Source organism: Centropristis striata, chromosome 14 (assembly GCF_030273125.1).
Source record: "Centropristis striata isolate RG_2023a ecotype Rhode Island chromosome 14, C.striata_1.0, whole genome shotgun sequence".
NCBI classification, from domain to species: domain Eukaryota; kingdom Metazoa; phylum Chordata; class Actinopteri; order Perciformes; family Serranidae; genus Centropristis; species Centropristis striata.
The window spans coordinates 33,589,803-33,616,989 of record NC_081530.1 but is presented as its reverse complement, the minus strand read 5'-3'; the positions used below and the strand labels follow the sequence as shown (position 1 = coordinate 33,616,989).

The 27,187-nt window shown below is 38.3% G+C and overlaps 1 protein-coding gene across 1 annotated transcript in view; it reads right to left on the bottom strand.

The window, feature by feature from the left end:
- LOC131984784 (glutamate receptor ionotropic, kainate 5-like) overlaps positions 1-27,187 on the bottom strand; it is a 246,158-nt gene that overhangs the window by 26,416 nt on the left and 192,555 nt on the right. The window contains 5 exon segments of the mRNA XM_059349754.1: positions 2,944-3,057; positions 17,511-17,714; positions 17,807-17,914; positions 21,024-21,128; positions 26,083-26,235. Of these exon segments, the coding sequence (XP_059205737.1) occupies positions 2,944-3,057; positions 17,511-17,714; positions 17,807-17,914; positions 21,024-21,128; positions 26,083-26,235 (684 nt within the window).

Below are 27,187 nucleotides of genomic sequence, written 5' to 3'. Positions count from 1 at the left end.
AACATACGAGGGGTTAGAGGGTTCATGTCCTACAACTCCTGCGATGTGTTCAGGGTGAATGGGGATTTACATCGTTCTTTATGTGACTGAAAACAGCTGATTTGTGTTGGTGCTTTCATGCTGCAGACTTCAGTGGATAAAAAGGGAAACGTATGAAAGAGGACGAGGCTCAGAGCTGCTGCACAAAGCTTCTTGCAGAGTTTTTGTTTTGGATTTCATCATGTTTTCAGGTTTTCTCTCTTGTTATTTGTTCGTCACCTTTAGGTTTTCTTATAAAACGTCCTGCAGGATGATCTTCCAGCCGTTTGTCTTCTGGAGACAGAAATAACGGATCATCTGTTCTCAGGAAACGTGTTGCCCCTCACAGAGTCAACGAGCATCGAGTCCTCGTTTCACATTCTAGTCAGGGACGCAGAATTTCCTTTCCTTTCCTTTCCTTTCCTTTCCTTTCCTTTCCTTTCCTTTCCTTTCCTTCCTTTCCTTTCCTTTCCTTTCCTTTCCTTTCCTTTCCTTCCTTTCCTTTCCTTTCCTTTCCTCTCCTCTCCTCTCCTTTCCCTCCTTTCCTTTCCTTTCCTTTCCTCTCCTCTCCTCTCCTCTCCTGTCCTCTCCTCTCCTCTCCTCTCCTTTCCCTCCTTTCCTTTCCTTTCCTTTCCTTTCCTTTCCTTTCCTTCCCTTTCATTTCGTTTCATTTCCCTCCTTTCCTTCCTTTCCGTCCTTTTCCTCCTTTCCTTTCCTTTCCTTCATTTCATTTCATTTCCTTCTTTCCTTTCCTTTCCTTTCCTTCCTTTTCCTCCTTTCCTTTCCTTTCCCTTTCCTTTCCTTTCCTCCTTTCTTTTCCTTACCTTTTATTTCTTTCCCTTCCCTCCTTTCCTGTCCTTTTTTCCTCTCCTTTCCTTTCCTTTCCTTTCCTTTCCTGTCCTTTTTTCCTCTCCTCTCCTCTCCCTTCCTTTCCTTTCCTCCTTTCCTTCCCTTCCCTTCCCTTCCCTTTCCTTCCCTTCCCCATCTCCTTTCCTTTCCTTTCCTTTCCTTTCCTTTCCTTTCCTTTCCCTTCCTTTCCTTCCATCCTTTCCTTTCCTTTGCTTTCCTCTCCTTTCCTTTCCTTTCCTTTCCTTTCCTTTCCTTTCCTTTCCCTTCCTTTCCTTCCATCCTTTCCTTTCCTTTGCTTTCCTCTCCTTTCCTTTCCTTTCCTTTGCTTTCCTCTCCTTTCCTTTCCTTTCCTTTCCTTTCCTCTCCCATCCTTTCCTTTCCTTTCCTTTCCTTTCCTTTCCTTTCCTTTCCTTTCCTCTCCTCTCCTCTCCTCTCCTCTCCTCTCCTCCCCCTGTGTGATCTTTCTGGTTTCAGCAGTATTTTTTCTGTATCTTCGTCGTGAACTCTCAGTTTGACTGTGTGACCCGAGTCGGTCTGATCCTTCGGAGCCTCGGGCCTCAGACCTCCTGCTGCTGTTGTGACTGCAGCGTTTTCTCTCTGAATCATCCGACCGGCGGTCAGACGACAGAGAGACGGAGGAAATGTCAACAGGTGCAGATGCTCCGAGGACATAGACGGAGCTTTTTATTTTATCAGCATCTTAAAAAGTAAAAAACCTCCTCAGGACGAGCTCAGCCTGGTTTACAGCTGCAGCCTCTGATTCCACATTTATCTGCTGCAGATCAGCGTTTACTCTGGCTGACTTCTGTTAGAATATCTAATATTCAGACTCAGTTCACTGAAATCACAACAAACATTCACACCAACTTCTTCCTGAGGACAGATTAGTGCTAATCCAGCTATCTCTGGGTTCAACTCTGGTTTCAGCTCATAATTCATCAGGATAAATCCTGCACAGTAACCTGAGCTGCAGGAGAAATTGTAAAAAAAATTAATGGTAAAAAGTGGCAAAAAAAAAGTTGCCAAACATTTACCATCAAATGTTAATTTGTAGATATTTTATTTCAAAATAAATAATGAAAAAAATATTTATTATATATATAATATTTCTTTAAAAATAAATAATAAAAAATGGATAATATATATAGTATTTATTTCAAAATAAATAATACAAATATTTATTATATGTATAATATTTCTTGCAAAATAAATAATAAAAAATGGATAATATATATCGTATTTATTTCAAAATAAATAATAAGAAATATTTATTATATATGTAATATTTATTTGAAAAAATAAAAATATTGATATATATATATGTATATAACATTTATTTAATATATATATATATATAATTTATTATATTTATATAAAAATGTTAAAAATACAGTAAATATCTGTATTTAAAAACATATATATCTGTAGAACGTTTTTTTTAGAAAAGTTTTTAGAAAGTTTTTTTTTTTTTACTTGAGTGAGTGACGTAAGTGACTTTTTTACTATATTTTTTACAATTTATTTTCTACTTTTTTTGAGTGGAAAGAAAGAAAATAAGTTACATTCAGCAATATGATGTGGATGTTGTTGTATTTTTTTGTATTTTTTACATAAAATTCGCTGTAATTGAATAATAACTAATCTAAAAATACTAAATCTATAAAGTCCCATTATATTAATTAACAGATTTCAACCTTTATTTTTATGGTTAATATTAAAAAAAAAAAAAAACCCTTTTAATGGCATTCGAAAAATCCTGTAAATAATACAGTCAATTTATGTAAAATTACTCTTTTTTTCCAGGGTGGGAAAAATGTCAAAAGTTTATAATAAAATAATATTTCCTATGTGTTTAATGAACTAAATACATACAATTTGACGATTATAGCTCTGTTTTCATTGTGCAAATATTATTTTACTCCTGACAGTAATAGTCCCTTTCTTTTCTTTTCTCAGATGGACAGACTCCCACAGAGAACATGATTCACCTCATGGCTGCTGAATGCTCTCTGGTGTGTAAAAGGAGTTTAAAACGTATTAAAATCAATAGAAATGAAGGTGCAGAGGAGAGTTTACCAGATGAACCCGGTACAGGATGCTGATCCCCAGAGTCATGAAGGGTTTGGAGAAATCGATCACCTTCTCTCTCTCCGACGTGATGGTGAAGCCGGCCACCGCCAGGTCTGCTTTCTACAGAGACACAGACACACAGAAGAGTTTTAGCAATTAAAACACATTTTTTTTAGCCAAAAACATCACTTTGACCCAGGCGGCAACCTCCGGGTCTGAACAAGGAGGCAAACCAGGAAGTGTCTTAAGCTGCATTCTACTGAAAATTCCAGCAGGGGGCGCTAAGTTTGGCTGCAAAAAAAATCTGTCCATTCATTTTAATGCAAAATTTGAAAACTTCTCACTTGATTTATTACCTCAGAATTTTTTTTCAGGACAACACTATGGTCTCAATCGCTAGTAAAAAATCATCTTCAAGACAATTTGATGTTAATAGTGTAAATAATGGCCCCATTTAGAAGAAAATAGAAGATAAAGAATCGTATGATTTGGGGCGGGGCTACCTTTGATTGACAGGTCACTAACAAGGCGAGCCGTCATCAGGAGAGAAGCAGAACAATGCGTATCCACGGCAACGTGTCAATAAAGTTATATATAACGTTATATAGATATAAAAAAGGACGTTTAGCGGTTTGGTCTCATAACTTTGACCTAACTTTTCACTTAATGACAGTTTATTTGAACGTTTTGTTCATTAAATGTCTTGTTCAGCGTTTGGTTGGACTAACAGACACTCCAAGGAGTCGCTGCTCAGTTTTCTGAGGTCCGTAACGAACATTTAGTTTTTTGTTTTTTGCCAAAACTAACATCCCAGTTAATGCTAACATGAATTAGCAGTGGCTTCTCTCAGTCAGGTTGAGGTGTAGAGAGGCTGTAGTCAGTGATCAGATCCCTCTCCTCCTCCACAGTCCAGATATGGTCTGCTTCCTGTATCGGAAACAAGATGGCGACGAGTGTAACGCTGAACTCGATGCTTCCAACGGGCCACAAACCAACGGGTGACGTCACGGTGACTACGTCCATTCTATGTTTTGACCTCTACCACTCCAGCCCTCCTTAACATACCAGCTTTATTTGTTGTTTTTATGGGAGAAAAGAAAGTTTTTGTGCAAACTCAACCATTTGTAGAAATATAAATGGTCAAAAGCCATCCAAAAAAGTTGTAAAATGACCAAAAAAAGAGGTAACATGACAAAAAGACACAAAATGACAAAAAAGGTTCAAAAGTAACAAAAAACGAAAAATGAACAAGAAAAGACATAAAATTACCATAAAGTCACAAAAAATTCCCCAAAAGACACAAAATTTCCCAAAAATATAAAAAAACAAAACACAAAATGACCAAATAAAGTCCACATATTGTTCATATTGAAGTATTGTCATGTTTCCAGCCTCTCCTGTCCTCTCCTCACGGCTCTGTGTAAACAGCCTCTCCTGTCCTCTCCCCTCTGCTCTGTGTAACCTTTAGGAATTTAATGTTTTTTTTAACATGATCTGGTGAGTACAACAGGTACAAAATACCACATTAAGACACCAAGACCTTTGGAACAAACGATAAAAATCCACGCTGTGATTTAGTTTCACATTTTGGAGATTTCCGCGATTCTATGGCGAGCTCTTGTGTTGTGTTTCCTGCTGAGAAACAAGCTTTTTTAGCTCATTTTCACTGTTTTGCCAAGTTTCACTGCTGTTACATTTAACTTCAGTTGGACTTGAAACTAAGCTGAACTGATGACAGATGAAGGGAGGTGGAAGTTGAAGGTGGAGGCGGATGAAGAAGAAGATGAGAAACAAGATGTAAGAAGAACAGAAGATCAGCAGTAAAAACGAGAGAGAGAGAGAGATCACAGAAGAGACAGAAGGAGGGAGGAGAGAGAGACTTTCAGGTGGAGCGGTGGAGCGAGAGACGAGTCGGACACAAAGAGAGGAACAAATAAACAAACAAAAGCAGCATTAAAGCAGCGACAGGAAGGATGGAGGTGGGAGAGGAGAGATTAACATGAGTTATTCTGCTCCTCATTTATTCTGTAATGAGCTGAAAACCTCCAGAGAATTACCTTCATGTTCAACTATTTAGCATTAAACAGAAGACATTCAGGAATAATGTTGTTCTGTAATGATTCGCCCTCAGACACAAACATTTCCTCCCAGACCTCCGACTGAGCTGCTGATGTTCTAATGTTTCTGTATCTGTGACTGAAGGACGCTTTAATCACTCTGAAGGTGTTTCTGGTGTCAAACATTTTCCTCCTGAGGGTTCAAATGTTCCTCAGAGAAGTTTCTCTCTCTCTCTTTCCCGCTCTTTCCCTCTCTCCGTCTTTCTCTCGCGCTCTCTTTCTCGCTCTCTCTTTCCCTCTCTCTCCCTCTCTCTCTCTCTCTTTCCCGCTCTCTCCCTCTCTCTCGCTCTCTTTCTCTCCCTCTCTCTCGCTCGCTCTTTCTCGCACTCTCTTTCTCTCCCTCTCTCTCGCTCGCTCTTTCTCGCACTCTCTTTCCCTCTCTACCCCCTCTCTCTCTCTCCCTCTCTCTCCCTCCCTTTCTCCCTCTTTCTCGCTCTCTCTTGCCCGATCTCTCCTTCCTCCTCTCCCTCGCTCTCTCTCTCGCTCTCTTTCTCGCTCTCATTCCCTCGCTCTCTCCCTCCTTCTCTCTCTTGCTCTCTTTCTCGCTCTCCCTCCTCTCTCTTTCCTGCTCTCTCCCTCTCACTCTCTCTTTCTCGCTCTCCCTCCGTCCCTCTCTCTCGCTCTCTCTCTCGCTGTCTCTCCCTCTCTCTCTCTCTCTCTCTCTCCCTCCCTCTCTCTCTCTCCCTCATTCTCTCTCTCTCTCTCTCTCTAAAACCTTTAACAATGTTCTCATGTTTGTGTAAATAAAAGTACATTGTGAAGCCTGTTTGCTGATACTGATTGTAAAATGATGATGTTGCAGTGTGAATAACAGGTTGTAGAGCAGTGGACAAACACAGAGCAGCTCTAATTATTCCTCTGCAGGATAATAGCAGTGGGCAGAGAGCAGAGGATGAGTCACTGCGGCCCATCGCAGGAAGTTCAGCCTTTAAAATTTAATTATTTCACAGCTGCTGAGTGAAGCTATCAGAGTTTGTGACGAACAGATATCCTGAAGTGGTTAAATGGAAAACACAAGTTGTGATTCTGTGTCCTTATATCTTATAATATATGAAATATGTCATAACATCATTATCTCTCACTCTCTCTCTCTCTCGTGAAATTAAATTAAATTCAATTGGCTTTATCGGCATGACGTAACACTGTACATATTGCCAAAGCAAGCGTCAGACGTTTAAAAAAAAAAAAAATGACAACAGTAAAGAAAGCAATGTTTACAATAAATTAATTATAATTCTATTATTTCTTTTGATGGAATTAAGAAAAGAAAAACTAATAACAATAAAAGAAAGCAATATTTACAATCATTGAATTACAATCAATCTATCATTCATACAATCTAACCGTCCCAGCAAATAAGAAAGACAAAGAAAAAATACCCCCCCTCTCTCTGTCTCGCTCCTTCGTTCTCTCTCTCTTTCCCTCTCTCTCTCTCTCTCTCTCTCACTCTCGATCTCTCTTTCTCGCTCTCTCCCTCTCTCTCACTCTCGCTCTCTCTTTCTCCCTAACTCTCTCTCTCTCTCTCTCTCTCTCTCCCTCTCGCTCTCTCTTTCTCTCTCTCTCACTCTCTCTCTCTCTCTCTCTCTCTCTCTCTCTCCCTCTCGCTCTCTCTTTCTCTCTCTCTCTCTCTCTCTCACTCTCTCTCTCTCTCTCTCTCTCTCTCTCACTCTCTCACTCTCTCTCTCTCTCTCCTGTAAATAAAATCTTCCTTCACCAACCATGAAGCGGCTCATGGCTGACCAGTTGGCTCCGCCCCTCACATTAAAGTGCACTTTGTGTGTTTTTCAAGGTTAACGGCATCGGTGCGGCCGGCGATTACTGTCGACTCTGACTGATATTTTGTGGCCCGTCGCAGTGACCCTCGGACCCCCCCGCCTCCAATAAAACAGCCGTCTCTTATTACGAGGCCGAGCTCCAGATTCTTCAGCCCCGGGGCGCAATTAAAGGCAGCACCTTTGTTCCGAATGTTTGAACCGTCCTCGCACAGATTCTGAGGCTTTTAATGAAATATTGATTTTTATTGTACAGAAGTCGCAGTTGTTACTGAATGCATTACAAGTTAACAGTGACTTGTTATTGTGCAGCTCTCGGGGGGATGCACGGCCCTGAAACTGCCAGATAAGAGCTTTTGTTCCTGGTTTGACTCAGCGGGTAAATCACGGAGCTCGTAGCGGTCTCAGGAGAGGACACGCTCACATTAAGGCCGAGCACGTCTACGGGTGATTCATGCAGGTGGAGGAGGACCTCCAGATCCTGCACACCAGGAAATCCCTCCACTCTGCCCTCACAATCAGGGTTTTATCAAATCAGTACACAAGTTTTTAAGAAGTTATTCTCATAAGGTTGATAAACTGATTTAATAAAATCTCACATGCAAGATACATCCATACATATAAAACAAAGATTTGCGCTAATCAGCATCTCAGTTTTTTTTTTTTTTTACATTTGTTGCCACCCGGTTGCCATATCGCCTCTTCAGCCAATCAGCACCTCCGCTTTCTGTGCTTGGTTGCTCTGCCTCAACTACCCGGATGTTTGTCGCAGAAAATTGAAATTGAATTTTGCAAACTGAATTTGAATTTTGAGAACTGAATGTTCGGTTCCAAACTAATGAAATAAATTTCAAATTACAAATCAGATTCAGTTTTTTTAACGCAATGATTCAAATTGAACAATACAAATTCAAATTATGTGATTCAAATTCAGATTTTAATGCAATTATTCAAGTTAAGCAATTCAAATTCAAATATAAATAATTCAAATTCAGATTCTGGTGGTGCATATTTCAGCCCATAAAATGCATCCCAACAACGGGTCAAAGTCCTTCTTTTGTTTTGTCCACCCTGACCTCCTCCTTATGTGGAGTTTTTTCCCTTTTTATACTAAGTTTCCTGACTTTCTTCCTCGCTATATTTACTACTGCAACTAGAGGCTTCAGCCTCACAATCAGTGTAAATATGGATTGTACTAAGCTGCTTGCACAGTCGACTTATATTATATAAAGTATAAACAAAAACAGGGAAATAAATGAACAGAAACATGAAAAAAACATGAAGTAAATATTAAGTGATTCAGCCTAATCTCCTCTTACTGCAGAAACTTTCTCATGATAATCTCACAACACAATACTGTATATTTTAGTGACACTTTTGTAGTTGTTGCTGTTGTTCATGGAGGAGAACATGTTTTTCTGTCCTAATTAATTTAAACCCTTGTGCGGCTGCTCATACAGTCCGTGTTGCTGTAACCTAAAGAGAGTAAACAAACAAGAAAGTGCACCTTTTAATGTGGGTTTTTTTTTCTCCTCCCCAGCATGCGTCTACACATGAATGATGGATTTAACCTTGGTGGTTTAACACGGCAGAGTGAATTTAAAGTTGAAAGATAATCTCATTAAGTTTAAAGTCAACAGAGAGACACGGAGTGGATCCAGAGTGGAGCGTTTATCTGGACCCCAGACACCTCGCTGCTCCTTAATTAACACTTAATTGATTAACGAGTAGACACTTGTTAAACGAATTTCACCCACTTTCATCAGACTCCCGGGCCTTATAGGGAGTGTGTGTATGTGTGTGTGTATGTGTGCGTGTGTGTATGTTGTTTATGTGTGTGTGAAAGCCCATGGTTGTTTAAAAAGCTACCAGCTCTTAAATTTGTGATGAGAAAAACATCGGTTGAGAGAAGGTCACAGATGGAAAGAGTGTGTGTGTGTGTGTGTGTGTGTGTGTGTGTGTGTCTGTGTGTAAGAGAGAGAGATGGTAGATCGAGGTAGCCACAAAGAGAGAGAGAGAGAGCAATGAAAAACGTAATTTTTAACACATTTACATAAAAGGCTTAAAGAGTCTCTGGCTACAGATAAAAGTGTGTGAATACCTGCTGGCCTGTGTGTGTGTGTGTGTGTGTGTGTTCATGCTGAGGGATCCCGCAGTGTAATTGAAACAGCTCTGTATAATTAGTAAGAAAAAAAAGGCCGTTGATTAGCCCCTTAATGGCCTGCTTGTGTTCCCAATTTCCACTTTCTGAGACATACACACACACACACACACACACACACACACACACACACACACACACACGCTTCACAATCATCAGCCACCATCACCATTATCATTGCCATTATATGTAGCGAACACATAATGTGTGTGTTATTAGCAGAATGAGACAGGAGCGTGGACGTGACAAACAGCGCTGCCGTTCTTTGCATTATGGTGGAAAAGCTTTCTGCACCCAGTTCATGTTTACACTTCTAGACTTGTTAGAGGACCTGCAGCGACACAGTCTGACCCTCCAGACAGCCACCACCAAACAACATGTCCTCAATTTCAATTAGATGTCGGAGGTGACAAACAACAATAAATAGCAGGAGTTGAGAGTTTCTGCAGCTCTGATCAATCCCAACTCTATCCAGAAAACATTTTGTTCATCCTTGTGCTTTTTACACGTTGGCATCAATACGTTTTTATTTCTGCATCTTTTTGTCCTGTTTACTGCAATTAAATTACAGCAAAATATCTGTATTTTGGGTACATACTGCTGTAGTAGAAAGCATATAGTAGCTCTGATCATCCTGAACTGCATTCAGAAAACAAGCATTTTAACAGTAATTTTCTTGTGTTTTTGCAAACACACCATACAACGCATCAGCATTAAGTTGTAGTTATTTCTGTGTGTTTATTGATATTAAATCACGGCTAAATTACTTTATTTTTGGTTCATACTGATTAAAGCGTAAAAAAAACTCAGTGGAACTCAGTTTTCTGAATCCTACAACTCATTAAACTGTTATCCATTGATTTATAACTCTGAACGAACCAGACTACAGTCAGAAAACGAACATTTTAAAAGTAGTTCTCTTTTGTTCTTGCAGACCGACCAGACAAAGCATGAATTCAGATTTTTTACACACCAGCATTATGTTGTAGTTATTTTTAACGTTGTTTGATCCATTTATTGACATAAAATCACAGCTAAATCACTTTATTTTGGCTTCATACTGATGCGTAAAAACCCATAACATTTGCCAAATTACATGAAACCATTAAACCTTAATTTATAGCTGAAATTATCTAAACCTTTCTGCCTCCTTAAAACTCATTACACTGTTAAGCAATTCATAAATAACTCCCTAATAAATTATAGCCATTGATTTAAAAGTCTGATCCAACCAGACTATTCAGAAAACGAACATTTCAAAAGTAGTTATCTTGTGTTCTTGCAGACCGAGCTGACAAAGCATGAATTCACACTTTTTCCAAATCAGCCTCGTGTTGAAGCTGTTCTAGCATGTTTTTGATACTTTAATTGACATTAAATTACAGCTAAATCACTTTATTTTGGCTTCATACTGATGCATTATTGCTGTACCAGCAGTCATCCAGACACCAACCAAATTCACTGAGCTGTGTGCATCTCCGGCATCATATTATTTACTACACATGACTGCGTTTGGTTTTCCTTCATGTCTGGAACTTTGGAGCAGGTATACAAAGCAGCAGTAGTTGTTATTTCTGCTGCGGTTGATGATGGACAGTAACATTAATGGCAGCCTTGTTTCGTCAGGGGTGCCTCGCACGGGGCACCAAAAATGAAAAGCAACAGGCTCAGTGATGCACATGAGCTGCACACGTCAAAATGTGACCTCAACAGATGAGGTGAGGCTTGTTTTTATCTTAGCTGTGTGCAGGAAATGCCTTTACTACTGAACTGAGGCAGTTGTTGATCACTTTCAGCCACTATACCTGCTGGAGGAGCGAGGAGTCAGCAGTGAATGACGATATAAAACAAGCAATGAAATTGTTTTTTCACAAACTTGAGTGCAGCCTGAGGCTTTTTTGCTGAATGCCTTCCCCTCACTCTCCTCTTTCCACCTCTCTCTGTTATTATCTACAAATAAAGCATGAAAAATGTCCAGAAAACAAGTAAAATTCTGCATTCAGAGTAGAGACTTCTTTAAGTTTTGTTAAGGAAAAGTTCCTGTCCTTCCCTGATCGGCCCCACATAGTACATAATGAACTCAGTACTCCTACTGGATCCATCAAAGAAATGGTCTATATCTAAGATTTATAACATTCTGTCACAAATGAACTGCACAGCCACAAGTGAACATTTAAAAGAAGCTCGGCAGGAGGACCTTGCAGTGGAAATCTCAGAAAACCAATGGACTAAGGCTCAGAACTGTAAACCCACCCTGTGATCGCTGTGGACTGGCCCCCGCCTCATTGGACCATATGTTTTGGACTTGTACAAGCATCGCCACCTATTGGGTTAAGATATATTTAGAAGTTTATCTGAGATTTTCCAGAAACATATTAAACCAGACCCAGTTCTTGCGATGTTTGGGGTTGGGTCAGCTGCCATGGAGCTCTCTTTACCAAACAACCAGAAGAATGTGATTGGTTTTGTGACACTGTTAGCGAGAAGAATAATTCTGCTGAACTGGAAACAAAAATATCTTCCAGTCTACACTGAGTGACATTTACTTTAAAAACAAGCCTTGACACCAAATTATCAAATATGATACAAAATTACAAAAAAGATACAAAATGACCAAAAAAAAAAAAGACTCAACATTACCAAAAAGAAACAAAATTACCAAAAAAGACACAAAATGACAAAAAATACAAAATTACCAAAAAAAGACAAAATTACCATAAAAGGTTCAAAATTACAAAAATGATACAAAATTACCAAAAAGATGCAAAATTACCAAAAAAATACACAAATTTACCAAAAAAGACACAAAATTACTAAAAACAGACAAAATGCTACCAAAACAGACACAAAATGACCAAAAAAAGAATCAATATTACCAAAAAAGACACAAAATTACAAAAAATGACACCAATGACCAAAAAAGACACTAAATTGCAAAAAAAAAAGATACAAAATGACCAAAAAAAGAAACTAGGCAAGTTTTTCCACACAGAAAGTGTTTGTAATCTTTACTCAGGCTGTTTCTAAGTAATATTTATTTAATGAAAATACACAAGTAAATTGCAGATTCACTGATGTCCCTCAATTACATTTTACTTGGAAATATCAACTAATGAAGCTTTTCTGCATAAACCTCTTAAACAACTTCTGCCCTGCTCAAAACTACCAAACATTAAAAAGATTTTAAGGATTTTAACCCTTTAAATGCCAGTGTGATTGCACAATGTCACTGTTTTTCAAAGAAAGTTACTTTCTTAGGGCGGCTCAGTTCGTAGAGTGTTCGTGCAGTAACCGGAAGGTTGGTGGTTCGATCCCCGACCATAGCAGTCTTCATGTCGAAGTATCCTTGAGCAAGATACTGAACCCCAAATTGCTCCTGATGCTGCATTCATCGGTGTGTGAATGAATTTCCAATGGTGGCAGGTAGCCTCGGCCACCAGTATGAATGTGTGTGTGAATGGGTGAATGAGCGTAGTATAAAAGCGCTATATAAGTGCACCCCATTTACTTTCCATATAATAAATATTTTTTTGGCTGGGGCATTGGTTTTTATCACAGCTTTGGATATGTCAAAGATTAAGAACAAAATTGATTTTGATGCATTTTTAGTTTTTTGTGTAGTCTCAGATTTAAAATTTACGACCCTTTCACTACATGAAAAACTGATATTTTAAAGTAAAAGCACTGAATTGGTATTTCTTTGTAGAATTTATATAGATGATTGAAATAATATTTTTTTTCCCCAGTGTATCAAGCTTTAATGAATGAATTAATGAAACATTTGCAGTTAGAAAAAAGAAAATTCACCCTGAGAGGTAAGATAAATACCTTTTACAAAATATGGCAGCCATTTTTGGACTATTATAATCCCATGAAAAATGTCCAAAAATATCTTTTAAAATGAAATGGATGGTGCTGATTAGTCCACTAGTGAGAGATTTGCTGCGTAGAGACAGACAGACATGCATCGATTCTCTCACATGAACAAACACATGACAATAACTAGGGCCGGGACTTTAATGCGTTAATTAAGATTAATTAATTACACAAAAATTAAAGCGTTAAAAGAAATGACGCATTTTAATCACACTTATTTTTGCACTGCAGAACGTTTCTCACTGGATGAGTTTCAGGCGGAGTTCAGACAACAACAAACCAAATTCACATATCACCGCAGCAAATCCAGCCTCAAGTATCACCTCGACGCTAAACATATAGCAGCTAGCGGCTAGTGTGGTAGCCAGCGTGCAGCTCGCGGCTAGTGTGGTAGCTAGCGTGGATTGTGTTTTACTTAAAAAAACCAAAGTATTCTAGATTACAGAAGGTCTACCTACCTATAGGCTACCTGCATTTATGAAATGTACTATATTTCTAAATATGCTATTGCTACACTTAATGGCAAAAAAATGCACTGGTCTGTTGGACTTGAACAAAAATAAACAATATTTTTGTTGCTTAAGCTTATGTATTCAGTCATTATTCAATGGTATACTAAAAATCCATGTGAAAAAAATTACTTCTCACTGTTCTCAGGTCAAATATTCATATGCGATTAAAATGTGATTAATTTCAATTAATTAATTACAAAGCCTCTAATTAATTAGATTAATTTTTTTAATCGAGTCCCGGCCCTAATAATAACAAATGTGTTGACAGCAAAACAAGTTCAGTAACTACTTGAGTTACTATACTGCAGTGCAAGTGGACCTTTTAGTAAAGACGGTAAAAACAAACCGGCCCAGAGGCCCCATCAGAACATAGTGTTATTAAGTAGTATTAAGTAGACTTTGCATTAAGTATTCTGTGGTCTTACGGTTTAGAAACATTACAGTGAGTCTCTGCAGTTTACCTTCTCTTCTAATAACCTTAGAGGGCTCCAGACTGAGGTAAAACATTATTCCTCTGGTCCGGTTTATGTTCACGCCGACGTTTTACAAATGCAGGGGGTGTAAATGAGAAAGCTCTTACCTCATTATTATTATTACGGGGGGATTACTGTGGGATCGCTATGCCAGGCACGTTTTAATGGACTTAATGAACTGCCAAAGTACCGCAGGAAGGAAAGAAGTGCAACATGCTGCAGCTTTAACTGCAGTTAAAACTGTCTGACCACTACAGGCAGAGACAAGTCATCAGGCCGGCGTCCAGCCAGTCATTTGCTCCAGATACAATAATGGAGTTGGACACATAGAAGAGCTGCTTAAGGCTCCTTAAAGAATAGTCAGTACACATGCACTGCAACCCTCAATGTCCAATTAAAGAGCTGCTCTCATGAACGGCTTGTACTTATTCCAACCAAAGGTAATGCACTGGAATTTGTAGCTATCCCAACAAAATAAAAAGTATTAATTTCTGTCCCATTGTTGGCAGTTATACCCAGAAGAATGAATTTTAAAACCTAACCCTGTTTTTCTTCAACTTTTTTTTGTCATTTTGACTTACTGGATCAACATTTTGAAACACAAAAAAACACACACACAAAAAAAAGAACATTAAAAAAACAGAACACACACATTACAAACACAAAAAACACAAACATTTACAAAAAACACACAAAAAACATAAAAGTAACAAATAAAAACTTAAAAAAACAAACAGATAAAAACACTAAAACACACATCTCATGCTACACTTGGTTGTGGTGATTAATATAATATATATTATTATTATTATTATTAATAATAATAATTAATAATAATAATAACACATTACAGTGAATTCTATGTAAAAATACAAAAAATACACATCACATTACTGAATGTAAAATTTTATTAATAAATTTAAATGTCTTTAAATTGAATGTAAAGCTGCAAAACACAGATATATATATACATACAGATATTTACTGTATATTATCTGCATTTTTAAAGAATTTACCTGTAAAATAATGAACAAAACAGTTGTTTATTGCAATTGATGGTAAGTGTTACTGTAAAAGTTTTTACTTTTTCTTTAGGTTTTTTTTCTTTACAACTTATCGGACTAATATTCAGACACTGCTGACACTTGAAACTGTCAGAAAACACATGAACTGGATTTGACTCTTCTTTTCTTTCACAGAGTTCATTAAGTTTAAGTACAGTCATCAGACAATATTTCACACAGTCTGTCCAGGCGAATGATTGCACCGGTTCTGCTTTAGTTGTTATGGCAACAGGCGGCGTGAGGGGCGCCAAACGTGGGCTCGGAGCGGCTGACAGTGATGGCACCCTTAACTGCAACACGAGAGTCAAGCAATTATACAAGTGGTGGAGCGTTGGAGAGCTGCTCGGCCCCGAGCGGCACAAACACACGGAGATGCTGAGGAGGTATTAAGTGGCTCAGCTGAAGCCCAATTTCCCCCGTTAGTTGTTTTCTCTGCGAAAGTGGCTCATTTTAAGTCAAGTTGAGTCTAATTAAAGCTGTGCAGAGAATTGCCTGCGACAAAGCTGCAAGAGAAAGTAAAGACGATAAGGAGAAGAGTCGGCAAGCGTCTGTGTGTGTGTGTATTGTGTGTGTGTGTGTGTTTGTGTGTATTGTGTGTGTGTACTGTGTGTGTGTGTGTGTGTGCACTCTTGCAGTCTATTCCTGTGAAGACCAATCTCTCAGTTGTTCTCCCTGAATGTGAGGACAGTTTTTTCAGTCCTCCTCTACAAAAAGGCTGTTAAAAGGTTTTTCAGTGGTGGAAAGTAACTAAACTTTCCACTAGGGGGACTTACGAGACTCTGGAGGTGATGTATGGTTTTCGACCGTTGCATAATCTTTTAGCGAGAGTTTCAACTGTGACGTCACATATGCGATGGATTAAACATGGGAGACTCAACTGTGGCCGCCTTCGCTAACTGTGCACAACGTCAGCAGCTGATCATAAACAAAGCAGCATGGCTAATTATGCATGTCTCCGCTGATCATAAACATAGTAATCGTGAATTAACAGCATCGCTAACTGTGCACATAGTGTCTGGTGCTTGTTGTAAACAAACAGAGATCGCTAAGTGAACACCTCCTGCAGCAGCAGCACATACACACTGTACTGCCACCGAGCTAACTGTTAGCCTGTTAGCAATTTGCAGACTGGATGCTAAGGGATTAACATCCCCTCTGGCTCTGCAGCCGGGAGAGACTGCTGCAGGAGGACTGTGCCGCTTCGACTCCTTCTTACTCTTCTTAACGAGCAGTGGCGTGTTTTGAATGCAGGACTTTAACTTGTAGTGGAGTAATTTAACAGTGTAGGGTTTGTAATTTTACTGCAGTAAATGATCTGAATATTTTTTCCACCACTGACAGGTTTGGACTTTGTGTTTGCAAACTTTCCATTTGGGGTTTTACACCTAGAAGCACATGTTTTAAAACGTGGGGACATGATTGCAAAGACTGGACAACTTTGTTTTTAATTATTAAAATTACTGTCACTGATTAATCACTTTATTTATTAAATGGCAAAATTCTTTGGACTGTTTTTGTGGACCTGCAGCTTTTGGTCTCTGTGCTGGTTTTACTTTCCATCCCAGAGTGGCCGCCTGGTCGCAGGAAATCAAGTTACTGCTGATCGAATCATCGATCAGTTTTTAGATTTCCTTCTTTCCAAAGCAAATCAAATGCGGTTTATTTATACAGGATGTTTAAAAGCAACCAGAGATGAACAAAAGTTAAAAATAACATCAATAAAAACAATAAAACAAGAATAAATGCTGCTGGAAGTTCAAGTCAATGATGCAATAAGTGCATAAATCTAAAAAACGAATGAAATAAAATATTATAAGAGTCATTTGGGAGTCAGTTGGGGCAGAGGAGGAAGCAGCTGGACTTTCTGCAGACCCATCAGACTGAGCAGTGAACCATTATTAACCCTTCGATGCACAACATGGTCTAAAGTGACCCGACAGAGTTTTTATGTTCTATATCTTTGCAATAAATTATTTTCATCATTCAGTATTCTAGGTTTTCCTAATTTATATGTTTTCCTTAATTCATTTAAAAAAAAAAATCCCATTTTGTCTCATTACTCTTGTAGTAGATTGTTAAGCTAACTACTTAGCTAACTTCTTGGCTTAGTAGTTAGCTTAGCAAGCTACTTAGCCAAGAAGTTAGCTATGTAATATTGCAAAAAACGTTTTTTCTTCATAAAGTATGAGAGGCAAAATGGAAATAATGATCTGTTGTTATCAAAAAAAACAAGATATTTTTAAGAATACTTGGAATATTCAATCATAAAAAAGGTTGATATCAAAAGATAGAGCACAGAAACACTCAAACAAGTATTAAATAACACTGGGAATGAATGAGGGTCATTTTTGACCCATGTTGTGCATGAGAAGGTGTTTATATGTTGTGCATCAAAGGGTTAAGTCTTTTACTTAAAAGAAACAACAACAATATCCTCTTTATCACTCAGGAGTCGAGAAAAACTGGACAAACTAAACTTTCCCTTTGGATCGTCTGAACTCTTTGTCTCACTCCTTTCTGACTAGCAAGTTCTCCAACCTAAACGACAGAAGGTGTCTTGTCTCAGCACCACAAGTCACGACGTATCGCAGCACTCACCCGGTTGATGAGCTCTCCCACCATGCCGGTCCAGCTGCCGTTGGGCTCCGGGGCCCCGTAGAGCCCGTCGTCCACCAGCTTGATCTTGAAGTTGAACTTGAGGATGTCGGCCAGCTCCCGCAGCATGTCCACGCAGAAGCCCTCGTACTGGTCGTTGCCCTGGAAGTCCTGGTAGTTGGACTTACGCATCACGTACGGGTTTTCCTGTCGGAGGGGAAGTCACGTCTTATAGCAGCTGAACAACAACCATCATCATCATCATCATCATCACTGTGTGAACATGTCTGACTGGTTACCAGGATGGTGGTGACGATCAGCGTCTTGTTGGCCAGCGTCTCCGAGGCGTTCAGGTCCAGGGACGTTGAGTTCATGGCCAACGTGTTGTTGGAGTACCAGATGCCGATCTGAAGGAGACAGAGAGAAGTTAGAACAGGGGTAGGCAACCTGCTGCTTTAGTTTTTATATCTTTATTGGTCATTTTGTGTCTTTATCGATCATCTTCTGTGTTTGTTTGGTCATTTATACATCTTTTTTGGTCCTTTTGTGTCTTTTTTGTGTTTTTTTTTGCATCTATTTTGGTCATTTTCTTTATTTTTTGTTCATTTTCTGTCTTTTTCTTTGATCATTTGTGTCTTTATTGGTCATTTTGTGTCTTTTTTTAAAATCATTTTTACATCTATTTGGTCATTTTGTGTTTTTATTGGTCAAGTTTTCATCTTTTGGGTGATTTTGTGTCTTTATTTGTCATTTTGTCTCTTTCTTTTTTGGTAATTTTTGTCCCCTTTTTGGTCATTTTCTTTCTTTTTGTAATTTTGTGCCTTTTTTGGTCCTTTTTCTGTCTTTTTGGTCATTTTCTGTCTATTTTGGTCATTCAGTGTTTTTTTTTTGGTAAATCTGTGTATTTTTTTGGTCATTTTGTGTCTTTTTTTATTTATTCTTTTTTTTTTTTTTTTTTTTTTTACATATTATTGGTCATTTTGGATATTTTTTGGTCATTTTGTGTCTTTTTTGGTCATTTTTATCGAAGACTCCTTGCTTGGTAGGCTAATTTAGACCTAATAGGCTGTTTTATCTTCATTCGAAGGCTCAAAATAAGGTTTGCAGCTCAAGTTTTTCTGTTATTTTGGCCGATAATGGCTCTTTCTGTTAGTAAAGGTTACCGACCCCTGAGTTAGAAGGTGAAAAAGAGGAAAGGGTGGGAGATTTATGTGGACGCCAGAGAGAACCAGGAGAAAACTGCAGAGGGGAGGATTTTAAAGAGGGGGGAAGTAAGGACAAAGGGCAGCAGATAAATAGATAGAAATGATAAAAGTGTGTTATGAGGCAGAGAGACAGATGGGGACAACAAGCTGCAGAATCAATGCTGGGATCGATGAGGGAGGATCCGGCTCCTCCCGCCTCCTTCAGCAAGTTAAATCAGGTCATAAATACGAGCTGCAGCAGGTAAACAGTCTTCTGCTGACCTGACACCAACAACCTGACCTCCTCTGACCCCTTGACCTCCCGCAACCTCTTGTTTGTGTATCTAATACCTGTTGGGGTGGCTGATAAACAGCCTGAGCCACGCCCCCCAGACTCATCCCGTCCTCTCCTCCCTTTAATCATGTCCATCCTTTTCCATCTGTTTACCCAACAAAATCAAACTTTTCTGCACCGTGACTGCAATGCAAAACACCACTTTCAACTTTCAGGGATAGCTTTTTCAGTCTGTGATCAATAACCGGTCTTGAATTATTTTTCAGGTTCATGAAAACACCGAATCATTCTTTTTCTCTTCATCTTAAACAAGTCATTTTGTTTCCAAATCTTAATAACAAATCACTAAGTTACCGTGTTTAAAACATACAGTCATGGAAAAAAAATATTAGACCCCCCTTGCTTTCTTCAATTTCTTGTTCATTTTAATACCTGGTACAACTAAAGGTACATTTGTTTGGAGAACTGTAAAATAGCTCATAAGAGTTCAATTTAAGAGATGATATGTAGACATTTTCTATGTTTTTTTTTCTTGATAATGATTTTGGTTATTATCTAGAAAACCATGGAAAATGGCCAGATTTATGAAACTCACAAATTATTTAGGGACCCCAGTGTGTGTTGTGTATTAATTTGAAGATGTGTTACAATATATGCATCAAACATGTTTTGATGAACACACAGAAATCTGACCAACAGTCACAGTCTCTTTACAGGAAACTTCTGGTTGATTAAGATATGAGCAGCTCTGATTTAGGAAATCCCACTGCACCATTTGGAACAATAACAGGAAAGCAAGATACCTGACACACGAACATTGGGTATAATAGCACCAGTTATAGGATTACTGGGGACTTGCTGTTCGAACCAAGGACCTGTTTTTGTGTATCCTGAATATTGTATCTGTTTTGTGATACTTGTCAATAAATCAATAAATCCTGCACAGCGCTGTCTTTCTAGAAACCTTTGTTGTCTCCTTAAGATTTTCCACCACATGTGCACAAATATTCACATAGAGTAGGTAAAACAAATACCTTGCATAAAGTGGGCATGTCTTTGTGAAAATGTAGCCTAACTTTGAAGTGTTATTTCACCCCATTCCTTCCTGACAAAATATAGAGGTTAAATAAAATTGGGCTCATTGAATCCATAAGAGTCTCAGCTTTCCAGTCAGACCTGATTTATGCAGCTCACAGACTGTTTAGGGACTCTAGTATGCACAAATATAACACAATAAATATCACATTTAGCTAACTTTATACTAAATGCAAAGAACCAGCATTAAGTGGGCATGTCTGCTTTACCTTTGTGACATTTTAGCCCAACTGGAGTGTTATTTCACCCCATTCCCAACAAAAAGATTATATAAAGATTGAATAAAATCAGTCAGACCCGATTTATGCAGCAGAGACCCTAGTATGAAGGAATATTAGTCTACAACATCCAGGATCTATCTTTGCTGGAAGCATGATAACTTAACACGATCTGCAGCAATAATTCTTGTGATTCCTCTGAGAGTCTGTTGGCTGGATAGTTGTGTTTAAATTATTCCTATAAATCAGGAGGGAATCACTTTTTACAGCGTACTTAACCCCACTGATGAGCCCATTTGACCCCGTGGTGACCTCATCTGACCTCTGACCCTTTAATGTTCCTCTGAGGTCATAAAGTAAGACTCAAGTCTCATGCACAAAGTCTGCGTGCATCGATTTTATTGGCGGATGAATGAGAGAACTGCTTACTGTGAAGCCAGCGACAAAACAAAACCAGCAGCTGGAACCTGAAGACAGATTCAGATCTCACACAAGAGTCAAATAAAGTGAAAAATTAACAAAAAAAGACAAAGAAATTACCAAAAAAGATACAAAATTAATAAAAAAAAAAGACAGAAAATTACCAAAAAGACACGAAATGGCCAAAAACAAATGAAATCACTCTTATCAGTGCATTTGTGGGGAAATCCCATTTTTTTAAATGCTGAACTGTCAGATGCTGCAGCTGATTACAAATTAAACTGCCTCCCATGTGACCTCTGACCTCTTTGTGGCCTCCAGGGTGTTTCTCCAGGATCTTCAGGGTGTAGTTGGTCCTCTGGCCTTTGCTGTTGAACTCAATGTGACCCGTCAGACCGTCATACTCTACCTGATGACAGACAGACAAACAGACAGAGAGAGAGACAGCATGTTAACTGACCATCTGAGCCAAGAAGCTAATCCAAGGAGCTGATTTCCGTGTTTGTGTCTTGTTTTACAAATGTATCTGAAAGCTTTAAAAACCACAAAAAAGACACAGAATGACCAAAAACAGACAAAAAATTACCAAAAAAAGACACAAAAATAACAAAAAGACAGAAAATGACCAAAAAAGATACAAAATTCACAAAAAAAAGACAGAAAGTGACCAAAAAACACACAAAAAAACTCACAGAATGACCAAAAAAAGACAGAAAGTGACAGAGAGAGAACATGTTAACTGACGGCTCTCACCAGTGAGCAGGGTGAACCAAAAGCAGTTAGAATTAAATCCAAGGAGCTGATTTCTGTTGATGGTGGACTTGTTTTATAAAATGTATCTGAAAGCTTCAGGAGGGTTGTGATGTTTGCACCAAAGTTGCTACAAATAGTTGCATGACTGTTGAACTGATTCACATGGATTCATTTTTCACCTGTTGGGGGAAATAAATTAATCCAGGCGCAAATTTTGCAGAGTGTCCGAGCCTTAAAACCCAGAACAAGTTTCCAACTATCCCCAAACATAAATAAACTCTCCTGCTGCCTGGCAGGCGGTTGTAGTATTAAAACCATAAACCATTCTGTGAATTTAACTCCTGAGCTGTTTTAGTGCAGGCCGTCACTTCCACTTTTCTAAACTTTGACTCAGTTTGGATTCTGCTGCTTCAATCGATGAGGATTCTCTCTTTACTGCTGCAGATCTACAGCTCACTGATGACTAATGAGCCTGTTTATTTTTTAATAACAACACAGCTGCCTTAATGTACATGTGTACAGGATAGTAAATAACCAGGTTGTCCTGCACTGAATGTGCATTCAGAATCACTGCTTTTAGCAAAGAAATGAATCATTGCAACTAGTAGATATACTTGCAGTTCTTGCTGCAGTTTAACCCTTTGATGCACAACATGGTCTAAAGTGACCCGACTAAATTTTTATATTCTATATCTTTGCAATAAATTAATTTCATCATTCAGTATTGCAGGTTTTCCTCAAAAAACTTGTTTTTGATCATCATACGTCCTACTTTTTTGTTTTGATTTCTTACTTTTTGAATAAAAATCATTTTTTTATCACTACGCTTCTAATGCACAAGGTCATTTTTGACCCATGTTGTGCATTAGAAGGTGTTTATATGTTGTCACCAACTTAAAACCTGACAAAGAAGACACAAATATTAACTATTCTATTTTGTTAAATTGGTGTTTTTCCAATGGAAATTATTATTTGGTGGCTCTAATAAGTCTCAAATGTTAAAATATGTGATTTTCCAATGTAATCTGGTGGTTCTAACAACTCTTTTAAAGTTAAACCTTCAAAATAAGACAAACATAGTTACACATTTACTCAAGGTGTTAATTTAGTGAATCACTTTTTGTATCACTAGACTTCCAATGCACGTGTGTAAACTTGATGTAATAATACAAAAAATATTTGTCTTCATAAAGTATGAAAGGAAAAAAGGATATAATGATCTGTTGTAATAAAAAAAAAAGATATTCAAACAGGCAGCCGGCATTAAATAAAATGGAAAATGAATGCGGGTCATTTTTGACCCATGTTGTGCATTAGAAGGTGTTTATATGTTGTGCATCAAAGGGTTAATGTGACACAAAAAGAAAAAGATGCTCATTGATTCAGAATGGAAATATTAAGCAGGAGAAAAATATGATATTGGAAGGAGAAGCGGAGACAGACAGAGAGACAGTTTGATGGATCATAACAGAACTGATGCTGCTGCTGTGTGTGTGTGTGTGTGTGTGTGTGTGTGTGTCTGCAGGGATGTGCAAATAAGTGTGAGGGAGGTTTGTGTGATACATGTGCAGGCAAGCGAGAATTTTTGTGCCTGAGTTAATGTGAGTTATGTACAACTGAGTGCACGTACAGTATGAGTGTGTGTGTGTGTGTGTGTGTGTGGGTGTGTGTGTGTGTGACTCAAGATGAATCACATCCCAAAAACTGCTGCTAGAGAGAGAGAGAGAGAGAGAGAGAGAGAGAGAGAGAGAGAGAGAGAGAGAGGTCTCTGGTTGCTGCCAAAAACATTGTAGAGATGATGAAGTGATGCACCGAGTGCAACAAAAACAATATGGAGGGAGAGAGGAAGGGAGGCATCAGGCCTCCTCAGTGGATGGAAGGAACAAGAAGTGGCAGACAGAGAGTTGGGGGACACAAAATGACAAAAAAAGACATAAAAATTACCCAAAAAAGATGTAAAATGACCCAAAAAAGGCACAAAATGACTAATAAAACACATAAAATTACCAAAAATCACATAAAGTTACCAAAAAAAGACGTAAAATTACCAAAAAGGCACAAAATTACTAGAGAAAGATGTAAAATGACCAAAAAAGACGTAAAATGACCAAAAACAGACACAAAATGTCCAAAAATTACGCAAAATGACCCAAAAAAAGGATGTAAAATTACCAAAAATGATATAAAGTTACAAAAAAGACGTAAAATGACCAAAAAAGCACAAAATTACTAGAAAAAGATGTTAAATGACCAAAAGCAGACACAAACCAACCTAAAAGAAAGATTTAAAATGACCAAAATAGACAAAATGAGGAAAGAAAGACACAAAGTAATAGAAAATAGACGTAAAATGACCAAAAAAGACAGAAAATCACCAAAAAATTACAAAAAATGACCAAAGACACAGAATGACCAAAAAACGCTGAAAAGTTTGCTGCAAGTCGGCTCAATGCACGTCTTATTGAATGAGGAGAGATGAAATGAAAAGGGAGAATGTTTTTTGCACAGACACAAACAGGGAGGAGGAGAGAATAAATTAAATGAACATGGAAATGAAAGAGGAAAGAAGGAGGGAGAGAGGGAGGGATGCCAGAGGATAAAAAGGGAGAGACTCTACCCTCTCTCTCTCTCTACCTGTCCAGTCCAGCTCTGATCTTTAGACGACGACTTCGCCTCAACACGTCAGACATCAACATGTCCTCCAGACTAAACTACACAACTAAACATATCATGCTGCATTTCTTAACAAAGCAGATCCACGTGAACATCTTCTGACCTCGGTGGTTTGTTAAGCTGCAGAGACAAGTGTTTTAAAGCCTCATGCAGAGGAACATGGTGGTTAAAAGGAACCAGCGGGATGTGAACAGAAGTGTCACATGTCAGAGTCACTTTGTTGACCCATCCATCCACCTTAACCTTGTCCCTTTAAAGCTTTAAGGCTCTGTAACAAGGCTGCTCTTGCAATGTTGTGGATAAGAAAAGACAGAAAATGACCAAAAAAACCCAGAAAATGATCCAAAAAATACAAAAAAAATGACCAAAGCAGACACAAAATAACCAAAAGAGATGTAAAAAATGACCAAGAAAGGCACAAAATGACCAAAGAAACACAGAAAATGACCAAAATAGACACAAAATGACCAAAGAAACACAGAAAATGACCAAAGAAATGCAGAAAATGACCAAAATAGACACAAAATGACAAAAAAAATCACCAACAAATACGTAAAAATGACCAAAAAGGCACAAAATTAGCAAAACAGATCAGCACAAAGTGGGCATGTCTGTAAAGAGTGATTATCTTACATCAAAAAATGATCTTACTACTACCCCAGTATGCACAAATATTCACAAACAAGAGGCCAAAATAACACATTTTACTGCAGGTTATCACCATGTCTGCAAAGAGACTCATGGGGAAGCATAGATCTTATTTTCATTCAGATATCTGCAGGTCAGTTATTAAACAGTGTAGGGATTTTAGGATGCCTTATTACAAATGTATGGTGCCTCACACGGGGCACCAATAATGTAGGGCTTTTATCGCAAACAGTTATGAGATGCCTCGACGCAATAGGGCGTCAAAAATGTAAAAAGGGGTGAATCATAAATGCTATCCCTCCCATAAGGATATCAAATCTATGAGGATGAACCTTGTGGGATTGGGCTCATTGAGTCCACAACAGTCTCAGCTTTCCAGTCAGACCCAATTTATGCAGCTCACAGACTGTTTAGGGACCCCAGTGTGCGCAAATATTCACATGCAATAGGAGAAATAACACATTTTACTGCAGGAGAAACACTGCATGGGTTCTGCAGTAAACAGCATCTGAAAAGTGCATAAAGTGGGCATGTTACATCTAAAAACAGCCAGGGTTCTCACACAGAGTTTAGTCTTGTTATCTCCCCTGATTTATGCAGCTCACAGACTGTTTAGAGACTTCAGTGTGCACAAATATTCACATAAAATAGGTAAAAATAACTTGCATAAAGTGGGCATGTCTTTGTGAAAATTTAGCCCAACTTTGGACCGTTATTTCACCACCTTCCTGATAAGATATAGATATAAAATAAATAAAATTGGGCTCATTGAATCCACAAGAGTCTCAGATTTCCAGTCAGACCCGATTTCTGCAGCTCACAGACTGTTTAGAGACCCTAGTATGCAGAAATACTAGTCTAAAACACACAGGATCAATCTTTGTACTGAAAACATGATAATAAAATGTATCTAAAACATCAGACTGTTGGAGTCAGATGAGAAAACCACAGGCTTGTTATGAGAAGATGGCACTAGTTCATTCCAATGAGAGCTGCGAGCCAAACGAACCAGCCAAGAAGCTGTCTCTTTCACCAGTTTTTTGCATGATAAACACAGTTTTTCTAGTCTCCGAAAACTTTAAAACTATTAAACCTTAATGCTTTAGAAATGGTAACACAGAGAGCAATGAATGACCTTGTTTGCATCTGGAAGTGCCGTGTCAGCAGTTTCATACACGTCTTTTAAATGGAGGTTTAGGGGAAAAATTGGCTCCCGGGACAAACTGGCAGCAGTAAGGCTGACTCAAGTGTGTGTGTGTGTGTGTGTGTGTGTGTGTGTGTGTGTTTACCATGCGCAGGTAGTTCATGAGGCTGGTCCCATGCTGCCAGATGAGCGGAGACGTGCAGCTGAGCGGCTTCACGCCGATCTCCTGACTGCGGTTCAGCTCCCGCACGGCGCTCACCACCACGTGGACGGCGTCGAACATCAGCGCCGACGACAGCTGCAGCACACAGAACGACAAGAAAACGGTCAGCAAAAGAAGATTTTTAGGATGAAATGTCAACTGAGGAGTTCAACTCGTCTTACTCTTGGCAAATACGAGTCATTAAAGACCAAAAACAGACGTAAAATCACCAAAAAAGAACTAACATGATCGAAAAAAGACACCAAATGAAATAAAAAACAAATAATATTAAGAAATATTAACAAAACAAAGTCATAAAGTACCAACAAAAGATGTAAAAATCACTGAAAAAGATGTAAAAAGGACCAAAAAATATGTTAAAAAGTCACAGAATGACCAAAAAAAGACATAAAACGTGAAACGTTTTCTTGTGTAAATGTTAGATGCAGTTAAATATCTGAGTTAATCACACATTTAAAGATAGTAGTTTGAAATCAAAATAAGCTTAAATAACATTTTAAAAACCCTAGATGCTTTCAGGTTTAGTTGTGGATATCATTCCAAAAATAAATAGTTGGTGATACTTTTGAATCCTTTAATGTCAAAAGAAACAAAATGACCAAAAAAGGACACAAAATGAAAAAAAAAGGCCACAAAGTTACCAAAATAGACGTCAAATTACCTAAAAAAGATGTAAAATGACAACTGTCTGTCTGTTTGTCTGTCTGTCTGTGAGCAAAAATAATGTTCGAACAAAATATATTCGTTCTTTCATTATATGTAAATATATATCTTTCATTCCTCCTCCACAGTTCTCTCTTTCTGTATCTCTCCTCCTCCTCCTCCTCCTCTGTAATAAAAGGAGTCATCAGGACAGATCTCCTCCTCCTGTTTGTCTCCTCTGTGTCTCTGATATGAGCCGAGACAATAACAGACATCTTTAATAAAGAGAACAATAATGACGAGTGAGTTTGTTTCAATCCCCCGGGGATTTATTACTCATATTTATTCACTTAAGGTGCTTGACGGAGTTGCATAAGAGCCATAA